Source organism: Gopherus flavomarginatus, chromosome 1 (genome assembly GCF_025201925.1).
Source record: "Gopherus flavomarginatus isolate rGopFla2 chromosome 1, rGopFla2.mat.asm, whole genome shotgun sequence".
Taxonomy (NCBI): Eukaryota; Metazoa; Chordata; order Testudines; family Testudinidae; genus Gopherus; species Gopherus flavomarginatus.
Genome location: NC_066617.1, coordinates 212,696,913 through 212,713,115, shown reverse-complemented (window position 1 = coordinate 212,713,115; position 16,203 = coordinate 212,696,913). Strand labels below are relative to the sequence as shown.

Sequence of the window (16,203 nt, the reverse complement as noted above, 5' to 3'; positions counted from 1 at the left end):
TGGACTAAGAGATTAAGGCATCAAAATTCCAGTGAATGAGATTTGGGTCCTAGCTCCCTTAGGCTTCTTTAAAAATCCCAACAATAACTTCTAGACATTAAAGTCTTTACAAGTGGCCCAGCTAATTCTTCTACATTCCACTGAGCCACGTGCAGAATTCCAACACAAACGCTTCAAATCTTGGGCAACATGATCTGTGACCATTAAAGTACAAAAATGTGGACAATTTATTTAAAAGAATCCTAAATGTCCACAGTTTAAATCACAAAGGTCTAAATCTTTTAGTCCTTATACAGGTAACAATCTCATTGACCTCAGTGTTATTTAGCTTTTTATTAGTTTTGCACAAGAGTTTACACCACATGAAAATCCACTTTATGCCACAGGAAGCACAATACACTGTATAATCAGTTTAGCAGCATGGCTAGATCATTACCAGCACACACTGCACATCCTCACTGCTCATAAACTGACAGTACAGATAGCTTAACTGTGTGCTTGTGAGTGCACCAGGATACATTCCGTGCAAAGTAAAATTGAAGTAAGTTTTTCACATACTGTCAACAGTTCTGGGGTTAACTACGCCTCTGCCCCTTCCATGGTCTGCTCAAAGGTGCCCCCTTAGGGCTCAGGCCTCCAGACATCACCTCTCTATGGGCAGGTACCTGCATTCCTTTCCCTCCATATCAGAATTTTAGGGTTGCAGTTCCTGTTCAATTCACTGTGCGTATCCCACTGAGATCTGACCAGAGTCCAGTGCCTGCAGTTCTGCTCCCACCTCCAACACCCAGGGGTTATGACAGGGTTACCAGTGACCAGCCAGCTTTTACAAAGCACAAAACATATATTTCAGACAAAAACATTACAACAACATAATAATAAGTCTACACAAATGCTAAGCCTATCAGATGTCACCCATCTTCTACAGGGAGCTCCTGGCAAGTTTCTAAAATCCTTCAACCCGCTCCAGCAAGATTTTACCCTTTGGTTAAAGTTTCATGTCAGTTTATAGATCAAATGAAGACCCATCTTGGGTAGGGTGACCAGATGTCCTGATTTTATAGGGACAGTCCTGATATTTGGGGCTTTTTCTTATATAGTTACCAATTACCTCTACCCCCATCCCGATTTTTCACACTTGCTATCTGGTCACCCTAATCTTGGAGTCAGTTGTGACTGACACTTTATACACTTGGGGCCTTTGTTCCCCATGCTCTTAAAACAGGTAAAACCAGTCAATGCCGCTTTCTGGGGGTAAAATTTCAAAGGCTGGGTAGCTGCATAATCAGCAATGGGACTTTTAATTAATCACTCCCTATTTATTCAAGATTCCACAGGAAACCCACCTGGTGAGCCAGGAAAACAAAGACATGTATAATGCTTACTGATACAAGACTCCACGAATACTGTATGTGCCCCTAGTGTCTGGCACATCTCAAAATAATAGTCTTTGAAGTTTCCATGCTTCCAATGTCTCACATCCGTCACGCTCACTTTTAAGTTCTGTAAAGCTATTGAGTAATGGTTTTGTAGGCAACATGGAATTTTGCCATTAAAATCAAAGTTCAGTGAGTTCAGTACAGTAACTACTATAAAACTATGATGAAATACTAGAATAAGTGTATTCTTACAACTCAGGGAACCGGCAGAAAGGACAATACCACTATCTTATCTTTAAGAAATAGAAATATTAAACTACAGCTTTCAGCTTTAAGCTTACTACAACAGAACCAAACCATGACAATGGGAATTTGACCAATACCACCCAGCGTAATTAAACTCTGGTAGTTTTATAAGAAGAAACATTGACCTTATGATGAAATCACTTGCAAATCCTAAGCCAGATATGACGAACACAGTTATAGCTTTGAGACTAATGTAAAAACTTTGTAAACATTATCTCTACCTCGGTTTGCCAGAGCTGTATGCTGTCTGGTTGGGGAAGGCTACCAAGCTCCTTCCAGGAACTAAAATCAGTGGGGGAAAGGGGTAATTACTGCAGATCATAGGAGAGGTAGTCAGCTCCAAAGAAATACCAGCCCCTGGGATGAATTGCATATGCTACCTCAGATTGGTTCAAGAGACACCGGGATCAAAGAAAGATTTTTGGTATAAAGTGTCAGCTTAAACTCACCAACAGGCCCTCATTTTCATCCAACTGACATTCCCCTGTGACCAAAGGGGAGAGGAAGCAAACCTTGCTGAAGGACGTAAAGGACTGAATTTACTTGCATTTCCATACAGAAGAGGGGGGGACTTCTGGTAAGCTTAGCATATGATTAGACCTTTTATTGTTTTATCATATGTTTTTCTGCATAATGCTTTTATCCTAAAATAAATGTACTGTGCCCTGTGTCAGGATATTTGGTCGCTGGTAAACCACTGTCTTAACCTTTGAGAGAATGATAACTGCAAGTGCTGAGCTAGCTCAGATCTGTTGGGATGATCATAGTGAATAAAAGGGAGACTGCAAATCCCCCATCTGGAAGTCAAGTCATGGGACTCTGTCTATAGAGAGATGATGATGGCTGGAGGTTTGAGACCTAAGGGGGTGTCATGGAATGAGGGAGAGGTGCAGTTACCCTGAAGATATGACAAGTCAATCATTAGCTCGTGCTGAAATTATGCAAACACATCCTTAGCTATTCATGTAAAACTCCTGAATAGTTTATTGTACCATAAAAGTATTGGCAGTTTATTTCTGCTGAGACATCATTGCAGCATGAACCTGCAGTGCTCAGGTTTTCTTTTCTGTATGTGCACAACAAACAAGCCACCTCAGCTTCTGGCCACAATTCCACTCTTTGGACTGCATCCTATCCACTTACCAGCTGTATCTTGGGGACTATCAAACTAACAAGATCTGTTTTGGCAATCCTAGCAAGGGTGTTTGTACAGCACCTAGCAAAATGGAGCCCTTACCTTGACTAGGAACTCTAGACTTTACTACAATCCAGATATAAAATAAATAAAATAAATAAATATAGCACTCGATGTCTGCAGCTGTCATAACAACATGCATTACAACTGCACACAAAAAGAGAACACATCATAGAGAACCACAGTGCTTAAGTGTCTGGGAGTTAAGAGTGGGGTTGACAGAATTATTGTTGCTAACCAGAAATTTAAGAGAGATCGGTGTTCCCAGAGGCACAGAACTGGATCTGTTGGTGACCTCTTGACTTCTGCGGTTTTGATAAAAACTAAGAGAAGAGAAAAAGAGAAAACAGGGAAGAGAAAGAAAGTTGAAAGGGAGACAGGACAATGTTGGAACTCATTTGTGCCCAAGATGGTAAAGTAAATTGCCTTCACATGTACCTCACTGGAGACAGCATTCAGATTAGTTACTACAGTATTTACCTATGACTATTTCTGAGACCCCTCAAAAAAAATCCCAAAACGTTTAGCATAGTGTCAGCCCTAATACAATTAGAATTTCTAAAGACTGCAAATATGCAAGATGTTTGTGCACAGACATGCCATAATAAAGGTAGTTTTACTGAGAATCCAAACTTGCTGACCACTTGATCAAATGGAGACCTTTAATACCAAAGCCCAGAATTAGAGCTGAATCAGAGAGTCTGAAAAATCTACTGAAATAAAATTAGTGTTGAAATTTGGGTCTTTAATAAATAAAAAGCTGAACGTTGAGACAGTCTTTCCTCTGCCTACCTCTACTTTCTAATAAAACTCAGCTCTAGAATTTGGAACACATCTTGCTGACCTTTGCTCTTTTATAGTCTGAAGGCTGACAGATAAATTTCCCAATATGTGGGTTTTAGCTTTCCCCAGTTTTGCAACACATGCTCAGCGTATATGTACGCACACATTTTTTTGTACATAGTTGCCTACTGCAGAGCAGAGACCCAGTTAAAAGTGTTATTTAAAATAGTGTAGGTCACTAGAAAGATGCAGACTTTTATGCTTCTACACTGGGGTTGGCAACCTTTTAGAAGTGGTGTGCCAAGTCTTCCTTTATTCACTGTAATTTAAGGTTTCGCGTTCTGGTAATACATTTTAAGACGGTTTCACTATATAAGTCTATATTATATAACTAAACTACTGTTGTACGTAAAGTAAACAAGGTTTTTAAAATGTTTAAGAAGCTTCGTTTAAAATTAAATTAAAATGCAGATCATCAGTTTAGTGTGATTCTTTCCCCTGCTTTTCCTTTCCGAGTTTTCCAGTGTCTGGCAAGTATTTGGATACATTAAGCTGCACACAGGCTTCTGGGTGATCAGTTGTTAACCGGCTCCAAGGGGGACAAAGGACGGATTTCATGTGTGAAAACACCTGTTCACATAGGGAAGTGGATCCAAATACTGAAGCATGGCAAACACAATTTTCTTCAAACAGTTAAATTTCTCTAGCAGGGACATCCAGCAGGTCAGAATAGAGGCTCCATGATCTCTCTCAGTAGCTTCAAGTGCGCTCCGCAGATCTCCAAACTTTGATGCCCACAATTCTGAGCTTTTTAACTGAATGAGCTGCATTTCAAAATCTTCAACATCCATCTACTGAAATACAGATAAATCCAAGTCTCTTTCGTTGAACTTTTCAGGTTTAAATTAGAAAAGAAAGCATTGGGCCAAATTGCTGGAAGTCTTGAAATCTGTTAGAAAATTCTGATTCCAGTTCTTGCATGCACATTCCAATCTCATCGACACTGACAGTGCAACGTGTCGATAGCTCTTTTATGTGTTGGAAGTAGCAGAGAGAAGAAGTTCGAATATCCTGAGAAAAAACTGCTAGTTTTACAACAAATGCCTTCCAGGCTTCATAAAGATCCAGAACCATTTGCCCTGCACCCTGGAGACAGAGGTTAAGTTTGTTTAGGTGAGCAGTGATGTCAGTTAGAAACATGAGCTTACACAGTCATTTGACATCATCCAGTTCGGGGTAGTTTTGTCCTTTTTCTGACAAAAAGGCCTTGATTCCATCAAAACAGTTTACAAAGCGCACCAAAACCTTGCCACGACTTAGCCACCGAATGTTGCTGTGAAGTGGGATGTCATTACAAGCACTGTCCATCTCTTCTAGCAGTGCTTGAAACTGTCTGTGAGTCAAAGCAGATCAAGCAACAAGGAAATTCACAATTTGCACCACTGTATTCATCACATTATTAAGCTCTGAATTAGAAATTTTAGCACACAGGTTTTCTTGATGGATGATACAGTCAAATTTGACTGTCAGGTGGCCAATTTGATCTTCAAGTAACTTTATAAATCCCTTCTGTTTTCTGACCATAGCAGGAGCACCTTCTGATGTCACACAAAACATTTTTCTGATGTCAACTCCTCGTTCTTCAGAATGGTTTCCAAAACTTTCCACTATATTGTCCCTCTTTGTTGTGCCATGCAGGGGTTTTAGGCAACAAAGTTTCTCTTGAATTTCATCGGAAGCACAATATCTTGCAACAGCTGCCAAACGTGGAATGTCATTTATATCCACGCTTTCATCAACTGCAATGCTAAACACTGTTGTGTCTTTTAATACAACCGTCTGCTTTTTGTTAATGTTTTCTGCCATTTCGCTTATGCATCTCTCAACTGTTCTGGCAGACAGGCAGTTCTTTTATTCTAGATATGATCGCATCTTTATCTGGCAAATCATTGAACAAAGCCTCTGAAGTGCTGAGAAAAACTTCTTATATATTCCCCATCTGTAAACAGCTTTCCATTTTTTGAAATGCACTGTGCAATCTTGTAAGTTCCTTGTGTAGCTTGATTTTTACTTACGCTTAAGCATTTAAAAACATTGCTTTGCTTTTCATATCCTGCTACTGCCTTTTTGATCGATTCAGTCTTGTCTGCTTCATCAAGAAAGGTTTTCTCGTGCTTTGTTTCAAAATGTCATTGAACACTTGATATGCGGAAAACAATATTTTCACAACAGAAATCACACACTGCACGGTCCTTCTTTTGAATATATCCAAATGTGTCTGTCCAAGAAGGCTGAAATGAACGGACATCTAACTTTGCTTTCTTAGGAGCTGACGTTTTGTCAAATGTCCCCCTCAACTCAGTGGGAGGAAATATGGTGACAGAGGGCACGCGCAAGGTCAAACGCAGTACACTATTCCACGTGGCCTGATAAAAGCAACAAACCGGGACTTAAAAATATCACAGTGGCCTGGAACAATTTTTAAGGTGGGGGTGCTGAGCTGTACCCCCTCTTACCCCTATCTGCACCCCTCACTGCCCCAGGCTGGGGCCAGTGGGCCACAGCTGGGGACAGCTGCAGAGAGCCTGGCTGAGGCCAGAAGAAGAGCCCCGAGCTGGCAGCCAGTACCCCAGGTCAGCACCGGGCTGAGCGGGGCCGGCAGCCGGGACCCCGGCTGGCAGGGGGCCAGTGGCCGGAACCCCAAACCAGCAGCGAGCTGAGTGGGATTGGCGGCTGGTATCCCAGGCTAGCAGTGGGTTGAGCAGGACAGACAGCCGGGTCCCAGCTGGCAAGAGGCTAGCGGCTGGAACCCCAGACCAGCAGCAGAACCCCTGGGACCAGTGGTCGGCGGCCAGGACCCCAGGCCGGCAGCAGAGTGCCACTGAAAATCAGCTTGCGTGCTGCCTTTGGCACACATGCCATAGGTTGCTGACTCCTGTTCTACATTGTGGGTGAAATCCTCTTCCATTGAAGCAAATGGCAAAGCTCCCATTGACTTCAATATGGCAAGGATTTCACTGTGTGTCTTTAATATTATACTAAAGTACCGTGTTGCAAGCTATTTAGCTGTGTAAGGAAAATGTCCTTTCAGAAAATATTAAAAATAAACTCCATCTAGTGATCAGCGTCCTTATAACATCGGGAATAAATATTACTGGTTAGTTCTTGGCTTGATTTGAATGAGACTGTTGTCCAAGGGGTAACAAGTTGAGCATGTGGTATAAAATACGTATGTACACTGATACTAACTTTGTAGTGGTGAGTAGATATTGTGATGAAGGAAAAGAAAAAATCGGATAGAAAGGCCACATGGCCCACCAGAGGTCTTATTGAACCCACATGACCTCTGTTCAATGTGGATAAAAATCAGTTACTCCCATTGAAATCAATGAGAGTTAGGCACCTAACCTGCTTAGGTGTTTTCAAAACTCCCACTAGGCATCTACATCTTTAGGCACCCAAAAACCTCTGAAAATCTGGCCCATGGTGACCAGAAACAATCCATCGATTCACCAACTACAATACATATTTCCTTTGTTTAATAAATCAGTTAGTTTTAAATGCAAAATTTATTGTGATAAACTTTCTTCTCAATGATCCAACACTTTTAAGCTAGCTTTATTTAACTACCGTAATAGAAAACAATTTTAAAATGCTGTTTTTCTCCATTTTTAGTTGAATGCCAATTTCCATCCAAATGCAGCTTGACAAAAATCCGAAGTAATTAAAAATAAAATCTAATAAATAAGAAATTCAACAGTCACCATTTTCTAACTTAGTAAGAAATGTAAAAATTCAGACTCTGAATAAAATGTATATTGGACAATATAATTCCTTAAATAAATGTATATAAATATAATGTAACTTCTTGGTAAGCAAAAAGAAGTGCCAAATATAGTGTAAAGGCTAAACTGAATTGCAAATAAACATGTTTTAATGATTATACCAACCAAAGAGAATGAACCTTTCTTTAGGAACATTATTAAAAAGTACAGCTGCAAAACAACAATAAAATCAACTGTTTATATCAATGTTTCCTGCTTGCTTATTTAAATCACAATTAAAATTATTGACTGGCTTTGATTTAAAGCAATCCATCCTGCTCTGTTAGCAAATTTGGATCAGAGTAATAATGTTGACTTGGCTAGTCAAGCATATGTAAGAATGCAGAAAGGTGCTTTAAACCTGAGAAATGCAAGGTCTTTCTGTCATGCAGTAGCATAAAAACACAGAAATTTAAAAATTATGTCATTTAATCTATCCCATTGTCAGTGAAGGATTATTCCACATAGTGCTTCATCCGCTATTTCATAAATGTTAGACATCACTGATGAGTTGTCTATTCTTAATAAAATGTTATATTATCTGATCCTTGAAAGTGAAGTGAGACTGATTAAAAGCTTTTAGCCTAAACAGGTTGATGATGTGAAGCCTCCTTATATAATTCACGTGTAATCTCTCTACCTTTATGCACTTTTGCAGTCCATAACATTGGCATCAGTCATTATAAACAAAAGATGTGGACTCTTCCAGTATGTGTATCCAAAAGAGTCATCAGTGAATTCTTCATACAAAGAGTAGGTCTTCTACCTTATTCTTTTAAAAAAAAAAAAAGTGCCAATCACCATAGCATGTAGGTGCCAAATATATCATAAGTGAAGTAATTTCTATTTTCTATGTGCAGAGTCAATGAATATTGTCTAATAATGTCATATATTCTGAATGTTTTCTCATGATGATGATAATATAAAAGCTTTTCCTGCTGATGCATTTAACTGGGCCTCTAGACATTATATCTTTTGCAGTTATAGTGGAAAACTTTTTCAAAATCCACTAACAGGCCCACATATTTTGCCTGTTTGACATGTGAATGATTACCAAGTCATCCTGATACAACATAATAGTCTTGTTTCCTGTCAAGGTTTATTGCTGGTTACTACATCGTATTTGTGAATATACAAGGATCCATTGAGAGGCCAAATGTCAGGTTCCAGATATTTAGTCTCATTTCACTTTGTAGGGAAAATGAAGGTAACTGAGGACACAAAGAAGAACCTTTGATGAAAGAGAGCAGTGGGAATGTGGATGTAGGGAGAATCATTAAATATAATGATGCTAGAAATTCCCTGGATCAATGGGTATCAGAGCAAACATAATTGGCATTCTGAAGGACTAATTGACATTCTGAAGGACTACACTCACAGGGACTTCTTCACCCATTTAAGGTTGTTTCATCCACCCTAATGTTTTTAAATAGTGAAATATCTGGCATAAATATCTTATAATTTATACTTTGGATATATTTACATTAATACTGCTCTCAAAGATATTTAATGATGACAAAAAATGTCATTGTCCCACCTCCCACCCCCACTAAGTGAGATATCAGGAAAGTCTAAATTACTTTCCAGGACAAAAGAGGTAAATAAGCCTAGATCATCTATAGTCCTGCTGCAACATACACTAGTTTATCCTTGAACAGTGACAGGTTGTCCTCTACTGAAGTCTTCTGAGAAATGGGATGAACATCATCATATATTACCTCTAGTACATCTGACTTGCTTTCATAAAGTACATTTTTATTGGATCACAGATATAGTGAGAGCTATAGCAAGTACACAATGACTTCAAGCATCATATAAACAGTAAGCAAGTCTTAGGAGAAAGAGGAGGATAGTCTCATGGTACCATCATGCTCTAAATATCTAGAATTATCTTATAGATCCAAAATTTTGGTTAAATTTTTTTTCTTCCAGTAGTTTTTGGTTTAAACAAAGTGGACATGTCAGGTTTCTCATGCTGAGAAAGAAAAGATGCCTCTGCCATGATGTTAGCTTAAAGATTTATAATCTCTTTTAACCCAGCCTCTTTTAAAGCCAAGAAACCACCTAAATTTCATTCTTAAAGCAATCTGAACAGCGAGAAATGGCAAAGGAAGGTTGTTCTGAAAACACTACTGGGAAATTTAGAGAAACTGTTACACTCTGAAGAGATTAAAAAAAACATGCAAAGTAGTTATTGCCACTGGTATCACATAAATGAAGGCTCTCAGCAGGTAGTAAACAGCTGAGTCTAAAGTAAGAGACAAATCTATCCCCAAGACAGTTTAAGCTTTCCTTACACCTCCTGTGCGAAATTTTTGTTTCATATTGAACAGCATTATATAATGTACTGCCTGGTGCTTTCACAAATACATTTTTAATTCAGGAGAGTTTCTTCCTGAATAGAGCCCATTTCTTTAGTCACTCCATGCACAGAAACTCCAGTGACTTCAGCAGAAGTTCTACCCTCAGAACAGAATCTTACCCTTAAAAACTGCAAGATGAACAGCCATAGCATTTTGAATGTTACCTCTTCCCACAGGCAGAGAGCTAATACCTCCTGTTCCTCTGCTTCCTTAGTTGGCTTAATAATCGCATTAAGAGATGACCTGAAATCTTCAAACAAGCCACAACAATAGGTTCTTTAGCCTCTACGGGTATGTCCACACACTAGCTGGGAACGAGCCTCCCAGCTAGATAGGCAGACTCAGGCTAGTTTCGCCCAAACTAACACACTAAACAGCAGTGTGGACGCTGTGACACAGGCGGTGACTCAGGCTAGCCACCCAAACTCAGACTTAAGGTGTCAGGCAGGCTTTGGACTTGGGCGGCAAGCCCAAGCCACCATCTATTCCAACACATCTGTCCTATTCTTTGTAATGTGGTAGCTCAGCCAGAGCTAGCGCACATCTGTGTACCCTGGCTGGGAGGCTTGCTTCCCACTGCACTGTAGTTATACCTGAAGGATATGGAGAAGAGCAGATTTTCATTACTGAGTTAGGAGCTGAATCATCCAGCTGTTTCATTTTATTATTTGCTTTTTAACAAACTTCTATACTAAAAGAGCCTAAAAATGATTAAACTGGGCGAGTAGCATCTTGGGTTAGAATCTCCTCACCTTACTAAGAGGACACTGACAGTGATGGCTCTGAATTATAAGGAACTGGCAAAGTCGTGGACTAAGATCTAACAGATCCTTTCCATCCCTAAAGGTTGAGACTCTCCTATCTAAATCTGGATGTGAAGAAGCCACGACGAATGGAGCAGCTTGTCAAGGGTGGCTAGAGCATTATGGACAGGCATTCTTTTAAAGCATTTGCACGCATCTAAATAACAAACATCATTGGAAGGAATCTGTTTTGTATGTTTGCTCACATTGCTAGATCAGCACTGCAAATGATGCATTTCCATCTGTATTTTGCCTTCTTTTTTGCTGGTTTCTGTAACTGCTAAATCAAGGATAGTTCAAACTTTTACGGACGATTTCCTGAGCATTTTGCCTCAGTGGGTCTAACGATCCCGGTCTCACCAGAAGACATGAAAAAAATAAAGAATAAGAGACTTGGCTGCTATTCCTGTAGTGTGAAGGCAATGCCTTTGTGGAGGAATGACCCATCCAATCTGGACTGGGGACAAATCTGGACTCAGTAATGTGACTTGCTTTAAAGTTGATCTGTTCTATTTCCCAATGGAACCAACACAACCACATAGCAACTGGCACTAAATGACTATTTGGTGTTCTCAACAGGAGCATAGAGACATAACTATTATTTTATCATTCAAAAGTGTGGTAGGTGCTTCTCAAACAAGTATAAACACAAGGTCACTGCCCCAAGAATTTACAAAACTAGATAGAAAACTCATAGGTGGAGGATGGCTGGTAGGAAATAACTGAAGATAAATGAGTGATTGGAAGTGTTTAATATTTTGCTTGGTTCCACTTTCTTTGTGGATGTGCATGTGTGTTATTTTGCTAACATCTCCTGGAGTGTAGGACTAGCATTATTAGGCCAAGAGAAGGTAGAGTGTTTTCAAGAGGGACTGACTTTATCCTTATGACAAAGCAAAGTGGTTCCTTGCAACCCCCGTTATTTATTTCTGTTTGCAGGTAGCAAAGAAGGAAACCGTTGCTTGAACAGTATAAACCTCGTCTCTGCCTGGGTTTTGACCACTCTTTCAGAATTTATTACAGAAGCTGTACTGGAATTACACACAAATGTTCCCATGGCAACAATGAAAAACAAGGTTATATTAAAACAACCTATTTATGTTGTGCTGAACTCTCCAACTCCACTCATTAAGCAGAAGGGACCCATAGCACTGACACTGTCTAAAAACTTGCTACTGAAATCTGTTTCATTTGGAAACTACAGTAAAATGTACTATAATAGCCTTTCAGCGTGAAATAAGGTATCAGTTAAAAATTAGCCAAATTCTCAGAATCATTCTTAGTTAACAAAATACTAGTGGTTTCTTTTTTCTGACAGTTTAAAAAAAATCAGCTAACAGAAAGCTGCAGACATATCAAGTATTTGGAACTTTTAATAATTAATAAAAATGTAGTCATCACGGAACTGGCTTTGGATAATTTTTTCAATGAATCTAGTGCCAACTGCCATAAAAAATAGTCTGTACAAATAGATAACTTTTAAATGAATTGAACACTACTTATGAAGGCCTCTGAAAGTGACACTACATATGGAAGAAGCCCAATTTGTAAATTACACCCCTTAAATATGATGGTTAAAAAATATCCTAAGTGGGTAAGATATAAAAAGCAAGTAGTTGCAATAAAAATGTCATACAAAAAGTTAGATTTTCTCATTTGCTTTGTAACAAGTGCACAGATTTATTTATTTATTCCTAGTTATGGAATAAGTTCCTGGATGATTTGAGGGCTTAAACCTATACTTCACTTTCAACACATGAGAAATCCCATTGATTTTAATGGGACTACTGAGGAGCTTTTCTGGACAAATGCTTAGAATATCTTAAAATAATTTAGCCCATTTTCAGGGCTTTCGGTTCACATTTTCACTTTCCCTTTCACTCCTCCAAACAAGTAAAATCCCAGAAGTTTCAAAATTAGCACTGTCTGACCTGCGCTTCCTCACAGCAATACTGAAATCAGTGGATGAGACACAAATCCTGCATTCCTTATGTAGATAAAACTTCTGTTGACAACATGGGAGTTTTGCATGTGCAACAAATGCATGATTGGGTAGTAAAACAAACAAAGAAGGCAGGAATAGTCTATGTTGTAACATTTAGAAAAAACTAAGAAGTCAAGCTGTTTAGAGAAAGCACGACAATTTTATTAATTGCACGAGCACTTGGCTCATGCTGAGTCTGCTCAGGCTTCTGAAGAAAACTAGTTCACATGGGTCATGCTTGAAGATTTAACACAGGCATTATTAGTATGGGAGTGACTATACTAACAATGGTAAATACCCTTTCAGCTGTATGTTTCACTCTGCTGCTGTAGGAAAGCTTTACTCCTCATGTTCAGAACTCCTTGCAGGGTACAGCATGGTATTCACTTAGCTGGCCCCTGGGCACCACTACAGTTACATTTTTGCATGTTCAGGGCTTCCCTTGACAGAGGCATCTCAGAGTGCACAAAAGGTGAGTCCAACATTGCTTGGGGTCTATTAACAACTGTCAAACAAGCTGTACCCCACAGCGGGTCTCTACTAGACGGTATGAGCACTGGAGGTTGACCAGAGGGTCCCCTTTGCCAATCCTGAAATGTCTGACTGAGAAAACAAGAGAAGCCTTGAGCCAGCTCTGTATTTCATAAGAGCCAGTTCATCCATCTCTACTTTCAACTTTGTTTTTCATTAATCCATAAGATCCATGCCAACAGCTCTCCAATCGCCTTCAATCAACATAACAGGGGCAGCCACTAGCTGCTTTTAGAAAAATACCTAGGTAATGTCTGAAGTAAATTGTATGTAGCACATTACAGATCCATGAGGAAGCACTAGCATGCAATCCTGGAAGGGGTGGGAAGGTAGAGGGTAGAGTAGTTGATGGTCACCCTCCTTAGACAGCTTGTAGAAATAAGTGCTATGTGGTTTTCACGGCAACTCTCAATTCTTTATTGAGTTCTATAGAGTCCTGCCACAGGAGAGTGCTATTTTGATTCAAAATGTAACTAGAAGTTGATAACAGTGTTAAGAAACAATTTGATTATTAAATCTGTGGCAAAGCAGACCTCTCAATCCTGCTGGCCTTGCAGCAATTGCAGTGAGAGTGTGCTTGACTAAAAGCTGCATAAATACCAGATTAGCTCTTGTGTTAGGCATCATCATCATCTCACTCATGGATGCTCCACTTCCTTTGTAATGCAATATTTACTGAAATTCAGTGACAAAGCAAACCTAGAAGCAATCCCATCCCTTCACCTATGCTCCACCTCAACCACAGCCACATTTCAGGGGTAATGAATCTTCTAATTATACTTCTTTCATGAAGAAAGCGAGCATACTCTTTGTTACCTACATGTATTAATTCTTGCAAAAAGTAATATTTACATTAACTTAGCTCTAGTGAGCTAATAAGTGATAAACTGTGTAAGTATTCTAGGTTTGCTGATAGGGTGACCAGACAGCAAATGTGAAAAATCGGGACAGGGCGTGGGGCTAATAGGAGCCTATGTAAGAAAAAGACCCAAAAATTCGGACTGTCCCCGTAAAATCGGGACATCTGATCACCCTATTTGCTGACAGAATGCACTGCTGCATCAGGTGCCTGTGACAAGAAAACATTTGGTGCCAGATTTCTTCTCTTGTTTTTTTTCCTAGCCAACCTGAATAATAAGCCTTTCCAGTTTCAGAAATGCAATTCCTACACAATCAGTTTGGTTTCTGTGCAAAGTGCACAATTTAGTCCATTGAAAGAGCTGAGCTATGAAGAAAGTGCTTGTAGCTGGTTTGGGTGCTCAGATGATATGCATATAATGAGCTAAATTCTAGTACATTAGTTTGGGTAATGAGCTCGTGTGCTGGGCCATTAAACAAGGTGCTCTCCTACCCAGCGTCGACCCCCGCCCCCCTTGCACTTGTGGCGCGGAGCTAGGCCAGACGGGGGCGAGCCGTGCGGATGAAGGCAGCGGCTCCTCCAGCTGACAAATGTCAGCTCTGCCCAGAGGAGCGGCGGAGGGAGGCAGTGTCCAGCCCCACGCCGCGCAATGACACCGACAGAAGCAGAGTTCCCTGCCCGCTGCCGCAGCTCTCCCTGCAGGGCTGACCCCGGGAAAGCAGACTCCCAGCCACAGGCACCTGCCTCCCGCCGGCCAGGGCACCAGTGTCTCCGCCCTCGCCCCGTTCCCAGCCACATCCGCGCGCAAAGGGAGCGGGCTGGGATCCCCCGGGGCGTGCCCGGAGCGGGGCTGCACTGACCTGAGATGCCGGCCCCGACCACGAGCACGTCGCATTTCTGGCTCATGGCGCTGCCTCGGCTCTAGCTCTCGGACCAGCTCTCGTCTCCCTGGCTGCCCGGCCGCGTCTGACAGCGGCGCCCCCGGCTCCGCCCGCCAATGGCAGCGCGGGGGGGGCAAGACGGGGCTGGGGAGCAGAGAGCGAGACCGGCGTGTCCCGTCCCCGGCTCAGGTTGCAAAGGGCAGGTGAGAGCCCACCCGCTCTCCACTCCCACCCAGCAACCCCCTCTCTAAGGGGTTATGGTCAAGCGGCTGAAATACGCTGCTGTCCTGTCCCTTGGCTGGGGCACCTCACCTGCTGTAGCTGGGATCAGGGATGCCCCTACATCCCCCCCGCGTATATACCCCCTGAATTGTTCCAACAACCGCCCCTCTTCCCCCGCCCCCAGTTTTGTGAATTAGTTACATGCAGTGTTACCAATTTAGTGACTTTGAAAATTTGAATTGAAATTGAAACATTAATACACTTGATTTGCTTTTAAAGTGTGTATGATAAAATACATGTATCTGAAAAAGTATAATAGATTTGAAAATTATGGACATAGACTAGCTTCCTTATACAGATGTTGTTTTTTATGACAATGCCAGTCCATTCATTTCAGTGATGTTGGCCAACCTAATAATTTCAAATGATGATTTGTAAGCGAAGTCTAAATGAGCCCTCTCTGACAGCTAGTGATGAGCTGGGGCTGGGGCGGGGGGAAGGCTTCAGGACTAGATTGTATTTACATTCACACCTCATCTACCTAGGTATCCAGCAAACAGTGCTGTGTTGCCCAAGTGATAGATTTTGGCTGGGGTTGGGTTACAAATCACTTGAATGCAGGGGGGACGGGTGGGGAATGAAATGTTGTTGTTCTTATTGTATGAATAAAGGGCAGTAGGACTGTATTTAGCCTGTGCTGATTGAGGGCATCATGAGAGAGGGTGGGGACAGGTGTTTTGCTTGATGGTACTGTTTGACCTGCCCCTCTCCACTGTTTAAAGATAGAGCTGATTAAGCTCCATAGATAGTCTTTTGTTTTGTTAAGTGACTACTGCAGCTGAAATCACTGATAATCAGGTCTAAGTTCTTAGACCTGCTGTGGGACAATGTTTCTGTGGTAGAGATGGCTCAGTCTGCTCCAGCAGTGAGATTCCCCCACTAAGAGCTCAGCTGAAATCATTGAGAGCTGAGTGGAACCTCAAGAGACCAACTCATAGCGGTCACAGTGGCAGGTGGCAGCAGAAGGTGAGGGTACAGAGCCATTGGCAACAGAGCAATGAAGTGAACGGTGG

General features: G+C 41.1%; 1 protein-coding gene across 3 annotated transcripts in view; it reads right to left on the bottom strand.

The window, feature by feature from the left end:
* The window catches only part of MAOB (monoamine oxidase B), a 71,371-nt gene extending 56,412 nt beyond the window's left edge, over positions 1-14,959 (bottom strand). For all 3 annotated transcript variants that reach the window (XR_007772113.1, XR_007772112.1, XM_050936608.1), the window contains exon 1: positions 14,888-14,959. Coding sequence is in view for 1 of the 3 variants with exons in the window: in XM_050936608.1 (XP_050792565.1) it covers positions 14,888-14,933 (46 nt within the window). In the remaining 2 variants the exon portion in view is untranslated. The remainder of the gene's footprint in view (positions 1-14,887) is intronic.
* Between the last annotated feature and the right edge of the window lie 1,244 nt (positions 14,960-16,203).